Source organism: Octodon degus, unplaced genomic scaffold (assembly GCF_000260255.1).
Source record: "Octodon degus isolate 3935 unplaced genomic scaffold, OctDeg1.0 scaffold00069, whole genome shotgun sequence".
NCBI lineage: Eukaryota > Metazoa > Chordata > Mammalia > Rodentia > Octodontidae > Octodon > Octodon degus.
This window is the reverse complement of record NW_004524645.1, coordinates 11692639-11707900: the sequence shown is the minus strand read 5'-3', so window position 1 is coordinate 11707900 and position 15262 is coordinate 11692639. Positions and strand designations below refer to the sequence as shown.

Genomic DNA, 15262 nt, shown 5'->3' with positions numbered 1-15262 from the left:
TTTTTCTTCTTTTTCTTCTTTTTCTTCTTCTTCTTCTTCTTCTTCTTCTTCTTCTTCTTCTTCTTCTTCTTCTTCTTCTTCTTCTTCTTCGGCAGAACTGGGGATTGAACTCAGCCCCTTGCCCTTATGAGGGAAGCACTTATTCTACTGAGATACTCATTTTTTAAACAGAAAAAAGTAAAAGCTTCAAAACAGACTAGTAGGAGAGTAACAATAATACGCTACATATTGTTATATGCACAGTAGTTTTCAGAGTACAAGATATAGGCATGAAATACTGTTCAAAAATATTTGCACAATTCTTTTCAGTGAACTGTTGAAAACTTAGCAGTATAACTTATGTATTTTTCCTTCCTTTTTCCCTTTCTCCCTCTCTCTTCTTTTTTCTCCCTTTCTCTTTTGATGAGTTTCTTCTCTATTCACAATACCTATTGTACATTTTGGATCTTGTTTACTCATTCAGTTTCTCAGACTAGTAAGACAATTCAGTGTTTACATGTGTGGGTCTGATTTATTTCACTTATGAGTAGTTATTCTGAGGGATTCAGAAATGAACTAGTCATGCTAATCCCCCCAAGGAGCTTATTGACTAGCTGGGGTGGTAAAACATGCAAATAGTTAAAACATTGCAGAAACAATTTTAGCCTAGTGGCTACACGTTTATGGACCTATATTCAAATGTAGTGGGGTGATCTTGGGTAGTGCTGTAAACCTTAGTATCCTTAACTTTCAAATGGATATTAATGGACATTGATAATAGTATTTATTCTACATAGTTGTAACAAGCATTAGAAATTTGATAAGGAAAAAATCCATATAAATGCTTTATTTAGTAGGTTAGCAGTCTTTTACCAAGAACTGAGTAACAGATCCTAGTATGTATTATCACCACTACCAAAGCATGTACATATTTCTGATCTTAAAGAATCAATAGAATGTAGTAACTGATAAGATACGTAAGGAAGAAGGAAGTCAAAGATGGTCAATATTCAGAAATATTGTGAATTTGTAATGCCTATTAAAATGGAAAGCAAAAGAAAATGTCTTCATCTTAGTTGGCAAAAGAGTTTGCTTTTGAAATTATGTAGTTTGAGGTAGTTGTGAAGCATTTAGACTCATCCATTTGGCAAGACTTATTTTGTAATAGCCTGTATCTCTTTTATGCATATAGCACCAAACCCATCACAAGAATTTTACAAATGTTTGTTAAATACATTAAATAGCTAAATCATATCTGGAAACATGCTGGTAATTAAAGAAACAAGAGAACCTTCAAGGAGGAGGTTGTATTTATTTAAGGCCTTAAAACATGGATAGTATTTGGAAAATCAGAGAAGAATTCAGTATCCTATATAGTAGAATAATATGATGGATCGTTGAGGTAGCTCTTCAGTACTGTGGGTGATAGGTATCAGGGGCCTTGAAATCATAGAGGGCATGAAATATGCCCCACAGATTTTTTTTTTGCTCAATTAAATAGCCATTGTTGAAGCAGGTGGGTGATATGGAAGACATTCTGGATCAAGCTTGACATCATGTATCAGGTTGTAGTGAGAAAAAAAACTGGGGACAAGACAAGTTAGGCAGCTATGGCAGTATATAGCATGTGTTGATCACTGACTGAATGTGAGCGAAAGAACAGTGAACATACTTGGGCTTTAACGGAAAGCACCTGGAAAAGTAGTATTCTTAGTAAGAAAAAGAGATTAGAAGAAAGTAAGTTTTGAGGAGGTGAGGCTTGCATTTAAGGCTCTTGGGTCCAAGCTACAGAAGATTCTCTGGATAACTTTATAAACATTGCCTTCATAAGCTTCCTTTAAATACCAAATTACTTTCAAGTATGACCATCATTATGTACCACCAGCACACATAGTTACAGGGGAGGAAGTAGGTGAATTTTTGACTGAATAGGTTATGCTATGTACATAGCCTATTTCTGACTAGATTGATCTCTTGGAGTGGAAGAACAGTCCCAGTGTTTATCTTTGTTATAGAGGACCTGACAAATTAAGGATATGCATTAAAGGTTCCATTTAATGAATTGTGATTCAAAATACACAGGCCTTCTAAACAAGTAACTCTTCTTGTGTGTTTTTTTTTCCCTTTGGTGGAACCAGGGATTGAACTCAGATCCTTGCACTTGCCAGGGAAGCGCGTATTCTACTGAGCCATCTTCCTGGCCCCAGTAACTCTTCTTAGAAACTCTTCTTAGAAGACTTGACTCTTGACGTTCTTAAAAGTTTCACCAATAGTCTTGAGTCTTCTACTTTTTGGTAACATAAGTGGTAAAAATAGGCTTCTGGGAATAGTCTTCAGTTGAATACCAACTCTGGCAACCTACCATCTGCTCTGTTTTGCTCACTGAATTCTTTTAAAACATTGAAATACAATTCACATACTATAAAATTCACCCTTTATAAGTCTACAGTGTTTTTTTAGCATATTCATAAGGTTGCACAAACATCACCACTATCTAATAGAACATTTCCCTACACAAAGGAAACCTCATATCTATAGCCATGTCCACCAGTTATTCCTCATTATCACTTCTCTCAACCAACTGCTGATTTACTAATATTGCCAGTTTTATTCAAAGGAAAGAGACAAAGATGATCTAATTCTATTAATTCCTAATGTCATTACCTTTTAGAATTGTACTGTGCAAAAGGAGTTATTAAATGGCTTTTGTCTTTATAGGAAGAAATATCAGGAGATAAAATGGGACAAACAGCAAATGAAGGTAAGATTTATTTGTTTAAAAATGAGAACATTTTTGTTTGTTTACAATGAATATCTTGGGATATACTGAATTTTTGAAGTCAAACCTTTTTGGACTGAAGATGGAGCTGTGTGGTAGAGTATTTCCCTAGCATGTTCAGGGCCCTGGGTTTGAGCCCCAGCACTGAAAAAGTAGGAGGTGTTAGGTGGTTAGAATTAGAATTTTAGAACTTAATATCTGTTAAAATAGTCACTTTTGTCCTAGCTTTATAAATGAAAAAACTGAAACTCAAAGAGGTTAAGTGATGGGTCATACAATAATTTGTAACAGAGATTATATTACAGGCCTTCTAACTTGTGTATGAGTGATATTAAAAAATGATTAATTTGATCTTGTTGTAGTGAGTAGTCTGTTTATTGTTGCATAAATGTGTCACATTCATTTTTATTTTGCTTTATATTGTATTTTCTTTTTGTTACACATTCCGATATTTGCTTTCTTAAATCCTATTCTTCCCTCAAGTCATATCTTTCATGACTTTTCCTGTGGCTAAATGCTGAGCACTAAATGTTATCTTCTAATTTTATTAAATGCATCAGTTTATTGTAGGCTCTATAAATAGATGATTGGGCCATGCCTTTACAGATTCACTTTCTTTCCGTTTTGAAAATCTCATTGTATAACTATTTAGTAAGTGTTGGATTTTTTTTTAGTACAAATCAAGTAGTTAAAAAAAATTCTCTCAAGTGTTCATGTAGCTTGAAGAATCCCTCAGCCATAACCAGTAAGTAGATCTATTACCATGAGATATATCCTTTCAAAGAAGCCTATCACTTGACAGTGAAAATATCCATAAAACTGAAACAAGATGGTTAGAAGGGTATCAGGTATGTTTGAATCAATGAGTTCATAATAATATTTTAGAAACCTGCAAATAAAACCTATTGGTCATTTGTGGAGAATGTTAGAGAATCTAACTCACTTTGAAAACTAGAGAATAAATGAAAGCAATGTGTTCATAGTGAGTTCATGTGTAATCTGTATCTCAGGGTAACTGAGTGTTTGAGGAAATACTTTTCTAAAGAAGTTTTCTGGATAGTGAAGAATGAATGGTAGACTATCTCTGTTTCACAAGCACTAATGGACTATGGATCTAGGCAATAGCTATCCACAGCTATGAACATTACAAAAAGAGAGATAGTTATATATTAGGAACCTCTTGTAATAAGTACACACCACCAATGAAATCAACTTTTCCTTTACCCTCACCCCCAAAGAAAAACTTTGAATCTGATTAAGCTCTTCTGGCCAGAGGTTTGTAGAGGTTGCTTGTGAAATACAAAAGCCAGAAACTATGAGAAAGGGGTCAGTAAAGTCCCGCTTGGAAAGCTATAAATTATCAGCCAACTGGTGTTGTCAGCAAGACAACTGGTGTTGTCAGTAAGGGAAAAAAAAGAAGAGTCTATATATCAAAAGATATTTAAGAAACATATCAACATGTATTATTTGAGTTCAGACTCAGACATACACACAAGATAATTAAGACAATTGATGAAATATAAATACTGGTAATTTTAGGAATTGTAAATAATTCAGGTGTAATAACATCATAAAGTTTTTTTTTAAAACCTTCCAAAGGTACACAATGTAATACATGTATATAAAATGGTATGTCTTAGATTTGATGTGGTCTCATGTCTAGTTTGAGTTCTGCAGCTTGCAACAGGGGGAAAATTGCTTAGTTCATTGAATTACATTGTACTCTGATTTCTCTGTTACATGTTGGGCATTTCAAGCATTCACTTTACTTGTAGGACATGATAACTTAAGCATTGTAAGGAGTAGCTTACATTGTTTTAGCAATGCATTCATTCAACAAGTGCTTGTAAGTGTTACATGCATAGTTCTATTCTAGGAACTAAGGATACAGAAATGAACAAGATAAAAATAAATACTGACCCTTATGGTACTTTCATTTGAATAGAATGAGATATACAGTAAACAATAGAAATGAGCAAATTATAAAGAACATAGTAGTTAAGACAAAAGCTGCCCATTAAAATAGTTTTAGTTTATTTTTTTTCAAGTGCTTTTTCAGACTATTGGTGTAACTTTGTGGTATTGCTATTTTCTGTTTTTGGCAGATCCAATGGATGTCAAGAAGGAGACTCAAGAGAAGACTCATTCAACCACATCTGCACACAGTGGTAACATCTTTTTTTTTCTCAATGCAAATATTACTTTGATTTTGATGTTTTTCATGTGATTTCACTTACAGATAAATTGATAATTATACTTCAGTGCAAATTTTGCTGAATCCTAGATACTGCATTATTGCTGTTTATTACCACCTTGGAATGTATTGGTTATTACTAAGCCCTTCTTTTTAAACATTGTTCATGGTGAAAGTTTTTTTTTTTCTTTTGATTCAAAGGCAGCTCATTTATTAAAGAGCTTAGATATTAGGGGATCTGACAGACAAGCTCTTAAAATCATGGCCTAACTCCTTACCTCCTAAATGGCTTTGGGAAGATTATTCAATATCTCTTAGCCTCTTTTTTCTTTTTTATAGCACAGAGATAATAGTTTTTACCTCATGAGACTGTTTCAACTAATTTAAAAATGGTTATAAAGCACACAATATAATGCCTAGTTATGTAGTAAATATTCAGTAGGCACTGCACTCATTTATTCAACCTGAGTTATTACTTCATAATTTTAAGTTCCTTATTTTGAACAGAATGTGTATAAAATGGTAAGAGAGAAACTCAAGAGACAGACTCTGACACAGTGGACCTGCTGCTCCCAAGGAAATGAGAAAATAAGTTATATGCATACAATCTGGGTGTAGTAGTGCATGCCTGTAATCCCAGCATTTGAGAGGTTAAGGCAGGACTGTTACAAGTTCAAGACCAGCCTGGGCTACAAAGTGAGCTCAAGGCCAGCCTGTACTGCATAGTGAGACCCTGTCTCAAAAAAAGACCAAAAAAAGTTATTTGCATATAAAAGCTGAATAAAAATAACTTAACAGACTATTGTTTTATGAGAAACTTCCAGGTAAACTTCTAGTCCCTTGTCTTTGTATTGTGCCTGCCCTGCCAGCCTTGATCCTGGAGTTCACCCATACATTTGTATTCCTGCCTAAACATTGCCTGTAGAAGTTAACCCCCATGGAATCATTTCTCCCTGTAATTAGGTCCTCAGTGCTCCCTTTTTCATTCACCTTATTATTCTGCAGCTTTACTTTTCAACTCCCTCCAACTCTCCAATGAAATGGAGACCATTGGGTTAAAACATTATTTCTCTTCTGATTTTTTGTATATAACATTTAAAATTTTTTACAACTTTTTTGAGCAATAACTCACACACCATATAGTTTATTCATTTACTTTTTTTCATATTTTGGTACAGGGTCTCACCACACAGCTGGGACTGGTGGTGATCCTCCTGTTTTCAGCCTCCCCAGTGCTGGGATTATAGGCGTGTGCTACCATGTCCAGACTCTGTTGCCAGCTCAGCGCACCCTGGGGATGGGGCTGGTGTGGCAGGGGATACTGGGGAACGAACCCTGGTCCCTGCGTTTGCTAAAACAGGTGCATTGTCTGCGGAGCTATCTTGCCTGCCCCTGTTTTTTCTTTTACTTGATTATAACTTATTCATTACAATCCAGTGGTGTTCAGTATGTTTAGAGTTGTGCAGCCCATCAGTACAACTAATTTTAGAACGTTTTCACCACCCTAAAAAGAAATCCTATTTCGGAGCAGTTATTACCCATTTCCCCAAACACATTTCCTTTTTTTTTCTTTTTTTTTTTTTTTTTTTTTTGCAGAACCAGGGATTGAACTCAGGCCCTTGTGCTTGCCAGGGAAGTGCTTATTCCACTGAGCCATCTCCCCGGCCCCCACATTTACTTTTTCTAGGCCAACAGTGATCATTTCTTTCTCTGTAGGCAAACAGTGATCCTACCACATAGATTTGCTATTTTACCTTTACAGGTTTGCGTTTTTTAAATATGTAATCAATTTATTATTACTTTAGAAAGTAAAAACAAGTATTTCCTACCTCAAAAAGCAGTGAGACCAAATGTATATGAATTAAGCCCATAAGGAAAGGAACAAATTGGCAGAATGGTGAAGAATAATGATCCAATTGTATAATTGTATACTATCTACAAAGTACATACAAGACTAAATAATACTAGAACAAAGCAAAAAATAGGTAAAGATGCATTATGCAAATATAGTAGAGGTGAAGTGGCCATATCAATGTGAAACAAATGGACTTTTAACACAAAAAATGTACCAGTTAAAGAAGGATGTTTTATGTAATTAAATGGAGAAAATATTAGGAAGCTATAACAAACATAAATATACTTGCAGGTAACAAATTCTCCCTTCACTTACATTAGTTTTTGCAACATGGTCTTTTTTTGTATTTTTAGTACAGGGTTTGCAGGGTCTCTCTACACAGATCAGACTCATAGCGATTCTCCTGTTTTCAGGCTACCAAGTGCTGGGATTATATGCTCACGCCACCAGGCCCAGTCTCAATCACTGTCTCAGCTCACCCCAAGGGTGGAGCTGGCGTGGCACTCTGGAGGATCAGACCCCAAAGCAGATACTTTAATCTGCTAAACTACCTGGATGGCCCTAAAGATATATTCTTAAAAGGTTGAAGCTAGTAACTTTTCAATGTCTCGAACTTTTGACTTGGAAAAAGAAAAGATTACTTAATGGAATGATAGACATCTGCAGATGTCTGGGCCTAGACCATAACATCTCATATTAGGAATAAATGAATGAGATCCAGGGATGTAGTTCAGTGGCATAAGCCACTGCCTGGCAAGAACATGGTCCTGGGTTCAATCCCTGGTATCTACAAAAAAAGGAATAAGTGAGTCATTTCTAGGGGATAAGCTCTAAGAGAGTCTTGGAGGTTAGGTTTTATCTATTTTATTAACTGACTCAGTTCTAGTACCTCGGACAGTGGTGTATAGTGGTGACTCACTATGGGAACTCAATGATGAAAAAGATAAATATGATTCCTGCCCTCTTTGAGCTTAGGGGACAAGATAGACAAACAATTGAGGTAAGTGTTGTAAAGTAGTAAGTGCTGATCATTCAACTGAGAAACTTCTACCCCTGGATATTTTGCCTATCTTCTTCACATAGCTGTGAATCCAAGCCTCGACCTAATCAAAGGTGGCTTATATAGATTATATTCAATATGCCAAAAGGTTTATGTAGAGCTTTATGTATAGGTTAGAATGGAGTAGAAGTCAAATAAGGACATCCATGGGAATGTACAGATAATAATCAAATCACAAGGTTATGTATATGAAGAAATCTGTTAGTTTCCGGGTATCTTAGTCACTCTTCTCTTATTGCTGGGACAGATACCCAACAGTCAGAATGAGGGAAGGAAAGGTTTATTTAGCTCACAGTTACTGGAGGTGTCATAGTCTAAAATAACCTGAATTACATAGCAAGACCTCAGAACCTTATTTGCTCAGGAGAGTGGGTCAGTTCCTCTGTCTTCTTCAAACATCTCTTCTGCCTGAGGCAGCTTCAAACACAAACTACCGCCCCACTCTGCAGGGTCTGGAGGAGAGGCTGGGGCACCACCATGTCCAAGATGACCCTCTCCATACCTCCAAGGGAGGCCACTAGCCTAGGGTAGGGGGGCGGAGCATATGCTGCCAGTTTAAGGGTTCGAACTTCTCTGGCTCTGCCCCTCAAGCTCTGCCCTGGTTCTCTGGACCCACCCCTCAAGCCACTCACTGCTTCTCCAGCCTCATCTGCTCCGTGACTTACATGAGGCTTTGGGGGGACAACTAGACACAAACCATAACAGTGCAGATAATAATCAGATCACAAGAATATATATATATATATATATATATAAATATATATATATATTATATATATATATAAATCTATCAGTTTCCAGCCATCTGTAGAAAAAAATGAATCCATGCTCACCCTTACTTTCTCATGAACAAGATGTAGAGGCAGACAAGGGCCTCAAGCTTACTTAAGATTCTCTATTTTTGGCTCCTGGTTGGGAATTCCAGCAGTAGTATTGGTAAGGATGTATCAAATCTAAACTAGTAAAGCCTGTATGCATGTATGTCTCCACTGTGTTATTGACAGTCTCAGAACACAGGCAGCCAGGAGGAACAGTTTTATTGAGGCAGTCTAAAAAATTTTCCAGAGGCTGGGGAGATAGCTCACTAAGGGCCTAAGTTCCATCCCCGGTTCTGACAAAAAAAAAAAAAAAATCAAAATTTTTCACATGAAAAAGAACAAAAATTAAGGCTCCAAATGATAAATGATATAACCAGCTAGCAACATGATAGAAAGTGATTCTATTACAGTATACCAGTTATAAATTATAGCTTATAGTATAAATGGTGATAAAAGGATGACAAATTTGTAAAGTATTTTCCACTGTCACTGAAAAATTTTACAAAGGTTATTGGCTTATGAAAGAGTGTTCTTTGGGGTATACAGTCCATGTGAGATTATAGGTTGTAAGTTACTCTTCACCTTAAACTCCTTTTTGAGTTGTCAGCTCCTTTGTTACACACTACGCAAAATTTTATCCATTATTATTATTATTATTATTATTATTATTATTATTATTATTTTGGCACTGGTGGTTGAACCTAGGGATACTCTTCAGTGATCTTTTTCCTGTATGTGTTTTAATTCATTTATTTGGTACAGGGTCTTACCACACAGTTTGGATTCACAGTGAGCCTCCTGTTTCAGCCACTCCAGTGCTGGCATTATAGGCCTGCACTACCATACCTGGGTGGTTTCAGTGGCTGGCTCGCTGTGCCCAGGGTGGGGCCGACATTGCATGTGGTATAGGGGATTGAACTCAGGTTCTTATGCTTGCCAGGCAGGCTCTTAAACCACTGAGCTATCTTCCTGGCCCTGTAGGTGTGTTTTGAGACAGGGTCTTGTAAGCTGCTCAGGCTGACCTCACAGAATCTTCCTACGTCAGCCTTCTGAGTAGCTAGGATCCCAGGTGTGTGCCACTGTGCCTATTTAAAATTGCTTTTAAATGTTTTCCTAGATGAGTGATGGTGAACCTTTTAGAGCTTTCAGCACACAAACAGCCCATTGTGGCACATGTGCTGTAGGTTCCCCACCACTATCCTAGATCATGTGGTGAGTTATAGTTGAAATTTTGTCCCTGATTGTCAGCTTAGTAGAACACCACTGAAATCTCTGGTCACTTTTATTTTGAAGCCATGGATTTCTGTTTTCACTTTTGAGAAAGCCACTAAGTTCACAAATTTAGGCACAATTATGACTTTTCATTTTATAATACACCCCTTATTAAGTGACTTATTTATGTACTTCATTTACCCCTCAAAACACATAGTATCATATATAGTACTGTACTCATTTTACAGAAGAAGGTGAAATGACTTATTCAGAGTCATATAGTGGGCAAATTGGACTCCAAAGTTCATATGCTTGATATTGCTACATGACTTTCAACACTCTTGGTAATCATCTGGAAGTGGACTTAGACATGTATTTTTAAGTTTATAGTTTGATGCTTAAAATGTACAGAATGTTACATATGACTTGCTTAATACCATGTATAATGCGTATACATGTAATGTGCACATATGTAATGGCAGTGTGCTATAGCGGGCTCACATGGACTTAGGAGAACCTATTATGCACATCCCTTCCTATGTAGTTGGAAACTTTATCTTAGCTCCTTGCAGTGAGCCATGGTGCTAGTATTTACACTATAGAAAGCCACACCACTAGTTAGGCATTTTGTTTGTATTTTCATAAAGCTGGATGTTAAACATTTATCAACACTTGTCTCTTCATGTGGGTGTGTGAGAGAGAGAGACAGACAGTGTGTGTGTGAGAGAGACAGAGAATATTGTATCCTTTGAAGAACACAGTATTTCTCCATTTCCCCTTATCTGGCATACATTCATCCTAAGACCGCCAGTTGATACTTGAAACCATGGTTAGTATCGTATCCTATATATTTTCTTATACTTACATATCTAAAAAACTTTATAAATTAGTTACAGTAAGTATTAACAGCTAAACTTGTAATTTACCGTAGGTTTTAGCAACATTAATGTGATTTTTTTTCATTCCTTAGTTGAGAACTTCAACCTTTTTGCTTAAAGAAGTAGCACTTTATGGCTTCTGTTTTGGATATCTCCATTGCTACCATCATTATTCTTGCACTTTGGGGCCATTACTAAGTAAAATGAGTTACTTGAACATAGGTATATTGATATTTCAGCATTTGATATCATAAATGAGATGACAGCAAAGTGACTAATAGGTAGGTGGGGTACACAGTGTAGATAAAGGGATAATTAATGCTCTGAGTGAGATGGGGTGAGGCAGATTTCATCCAGATACTCAGAGACTTCATGTAATTTAAAACTTATGAACTATTTATTTCTGGAATTTTCCATTTAATAATTTTGAACTATAGGTGAGCATGGATAACTGACACTGTATATTGAGGGGACTAGAGATAAGGGGAGACTACTGAATATGTGAAGCTGGTAATGCAGATTCCCCCAGGGTAGAATATTTGCTTTTATATAAGGAGTATAGAAGGCCTTCTTGGTTGATAGGAATTAAGTTTTCATGTAATGCTAGTCTTCAAGTGAATTGAAGTGTTCAAGCCAAACAAATCACACTTCTGATCTTGCATTACATGTAAAAGGACAGAGTAGATCATTAAAATAATGTGTTTTGGTGGCTGCATTAATGATGATTTACTGGTTTGTCCTACCACTATACTTTTGTCATTCTTCCTGGAGATTTAATAATTCATTGAGAAATTACTCTGGTTCTTAATTTCTTTTTCTTTCCAGAAAACATTGCAGAGGTAAAATCTTACTAGACCACATATCTGAACACCTTCACATTAATGGATGAAATTTAGCAGACACATTTCTTGAAGTAATTTATATTAGAGTTAGGTAAATAGTGCTGTTATGTTATATATTATTTGATTGTTTCTGTCATTCACACTTCTAGAATTGCTGTGCTTTAGTCCTCAGCAGATTGAAAGGATCTGGGCTTTTTTATGTATTTGGTACCAGGTCTACAGGGTCTCACTATGTAGATTGGACTCAGTGATTCCCCTGTTTTCAGCCTCCCAAGTGCTGGGATTACAGACGCGTGCCACCACACCCAGTCTTGGGATCTGGGTTTTAATTTATATCAGTGCTATTATTTTTCAGAAAGTTGGCATTTTTATTTCCATGCTAATAATCAGATGGAGATTAATAAGTTTCAATCTGCTCTTTAGGAAGCATTTTTTTAAAAGATCATGAAGCTAAAATCCATTGTATGACTGGGTGTGGTGGTTGCATGCCTGTAATCCCAGCAGTGGGCATCCTGAGGCAGAAGAATCCCTGTGAGTTAAGATTAGCCAGCACCGTGTAGAGAGACCCTGTTTCCAACAACAATAAAACCTCACTATATTATGAGAGTTAGTGTATGTGTTTTATGTACATGTGTTTTTTTCCAGATGATTTTGACTGGGACGTGTATCTGAAAGAGACTGGATCTGTAAGTGCTCCTTCAGAGTGCTTCAGACAGGTATGCTAAAATTCTGTAAGATGATATAAACTATGTACTTTGTTGAAAGATTTCCTGTTGCTAAGTTCTGATAGTATGAGGAGAAATTGAGATTGTGCCTATGTAAGTTGGAAGCCAGGTGGTCTTTTTGCATTCACTCATTTAGTCTGTGTTGGGTATATTAAGACCATAAAATTGCCCCTCTTTAGAGAGAAAGACATGGAAATAAATAATTATGAGAAATGCCATAACTCTGTAGTGGGGTCGGGAAAACTCATAGATGAGGTGGGATTTGAGATGGTAGGGATGAGAAGGATATTCCAAGCAGAGAGAACATCTGAGAACAAAACAGTTTTGGAAGAATCTGAGTAGGGAGGGATTACATGGGATAGCTGGAACACAGTTCCTTAGGTGATAGTATGGGAATAAGATTAAAGGTGTAGGGTGTTTAAACTGTGCTCAGGAGTTGAACTTTTATCAAACGGTGATAAAGTGCTAGGTGGCTTATTTCAAGGGAAATGGCTTAATCAAAGTCTCATTTTAGAAAGACATTTAAAGCTAGGTTGCTAGATGTGGGCAGATGAGTGATAGTAGCAATGTGTCCTATTTCTAATGCTGCATGTCAAATCAAGGAAAGAGTTTGGAGATCTTTTTCTTGACCCTTGCAATTCTGACTTCATTCACCATCTGTTGTAACTCTATTAAAATAATTTTAAATGTTTCTAAGGTACTAAGTTAACTGATCAACTTTTTTTTCCTTAGAGTTGATGTATTTTAACAAAACTATTTCTGTATATGTAGTCGAAGATTCCACCTGCTAATGACTTCAAAGTTGGCATGAAATTGGAAGCCCATGACCCTCGCAATATTACTTCAGTATGTATTGCCACGGTTGTTGGAATGTCTGGGGCCAGATTACATCTACGGCTGGATGGTAGTGACAATAGTAATGATTTTTGGAGGCTTGTTGACTCTTCAGAGATACAGCCTGTTGGAACATGTGAACAGGGAGGAAACTTACTTCAGCCTCCACTGGGTAAGGATAAAGAGTTTATAAAATAATATGTTCTTATTAACGTTATATGTACTAGAAATAGATATAAGTGTCTTTTAAAATCAATAGACATTCTTGCAAGTAGATGTTTAGGAGGTTAATGTGTGCTAAAAGCTTGAATTTGAAGGCAGGTCTTATGGTTTGAAGTGCCAAAGCAGTGTTTAGATTTCACATGAAGATTCAGCCTGTTCTAAAATTTGATGAGTTATATCCCCTCTTGATATTTTCTAGTCAGCCAGCTAGCAGTTTTGGTATAGGAATAAGCATAGAGGAAAGGTATGATTCCATATTCAGATTTCATTTCAAATATGAAAATATTGCTACACCTACAGTCAGACGAAATCTAGAGCCATAGGGGTAGAAGTCAGTACTCTTGCTTGGGTCTTAGAGAGCTCCAAATCCTAACCACTACCTCTCCTGTAGGGGAACTTACCTTTAAATCTGTGAAAAGGAGGAAAGTATGGAACTTTTTAGCACAGGGCTTAAGGGTCAATGTATGTGGTACTCAATTTTGGCCCACATTTTAAAAGGCTGTGACTCTTATTTTGAGGCAAAATTTTTTTTCTTTTTTAAAAGTGTCTCACTGTGGAGTGGAGGCTGGCCTTGAATTTATGGCAACCCTCCTGCCTCAGCCTCCCCAGTGCTGGGATTACAGGTGTGAACCATCATGTCCAGCTAGTTTTCCTTTTTAAAACTTAAATATATTGTAATACTCTGTAGAGAATAAGTAGTTTAATTTGATTCCCATTCTGAGTAATAGCTGTTGGTTGCCTCTTCTTGTTCCTCTGTTTTTATGGTCCTGGGGATTAAGCCCAGGACCTTCACATTGAGCAATAGTTGGCTAGGCAGGTCTCAAATTTGGGATCTTCCTGTCTGAGCTTTCCTTAGTGATTCTTCAATTGATTACACATGTGCACTACCATGTCTGGCTTATTCTTTATGTGCCAAAATAAAAATTATTATAAAGTACAATGAGAGAATGGATATCCTTTGCTCCTGTTATAAAAATTCCCCCAAAACCAAAAATTTAAGATACTAAAAATAACCACTTTTAGCAATATCTTTTCATACTGTTCTTAATTGTTAATTATAATTAATGTAAGGGCTAAAGGATGTACTCTCAGTGGTACAGCATGCATTTAGCATGTACAAGATGCTGTATTTAATCCTTACCACAAAAAAGTCAGTTTAAAAATTTTTGTTATTTTGAGACAGAGTCTCACAGCATCGTTCAGGCTGTTCTTGAACACGCTCTATAGCCCAGGCTGTTCTTGAACACCCTCTATAGCCCAGGCTGGCCTTGTGCTCCTAGGAATCCATCTGGTTCACCTTCCTAACTTCCGGGACTATAGATGGCCTGCCATCAAGCCTGGAAGTTTGAAATACTTTTTAAAACTAGCCCAAGATATATATTCCAAGGAAGTGGCTTAGATTATGTATGCTTTTTTGTTTTTTTACTTTTTTGCCTTTTCTTTTTTTATAATCATTCATATTTATTATAATATTTTAAGTCATTCGGAGTTCTGAATGAATGAGAGTTAAAAAAAGCATAAGGAACAGAACCATTGTTATGCAGTATTCTACAGATAATACTGGAGATATTTAGTAAGTAGTGGAAAACTTTAGGTATCAGTAATGTTAAGTTTGTATAACACAGTAATAAATAAGCACCCTCACTGTTTTCCTAGAAAACAAAATATTTGCCAATCACATTAAGGGAGTTTGAATTCAGGATTAACAGAACATTACTTTCAGTCTTTTGTGTATTTTGTCCTACTGATGGATGAGTCTGTTACCATTGACTCATATGCTTCCCTAGCTTTTGGGATGAGGGGCTGAGGGATACTGGGAATTGAACCCTGTGCCTCACACATGACAAGCAGTCTACCACTAAGC

General features: G+C 36.4%; 1 protein-coding gene across 1 annotated transcript in view; it reads left to right on the top strand.

Moving 5' to 3' along the window:
- Scml2 (Scm polycomb group protein like 2) overlaps window positions 1-15262 on the top strand; it is an 81231-nt gene that overhangs the window by 6499 nt on the left and 59470 nt on the right. The window contains exons 2-5 of the mRNA XM_004635091.2: window positions 2698-2740; window positions 4864-4926; window positions 12263-12333; window positions 13114-13348. Coding sequence (XP_004635148.1) covers window positions 2719-2740; window positions 4864-4926; window positions 12263-12333; window positions 13114-13348 — 391 coding nt within the window. The 5' untranslated portion in view covers window positions 2698-2718. The remainder of the gene's footprint in view (window positions 1-2697; window positions 2741-4863; window positions 4927-12262; window positions 12334-13113; window positions 13349-15262) is intronic.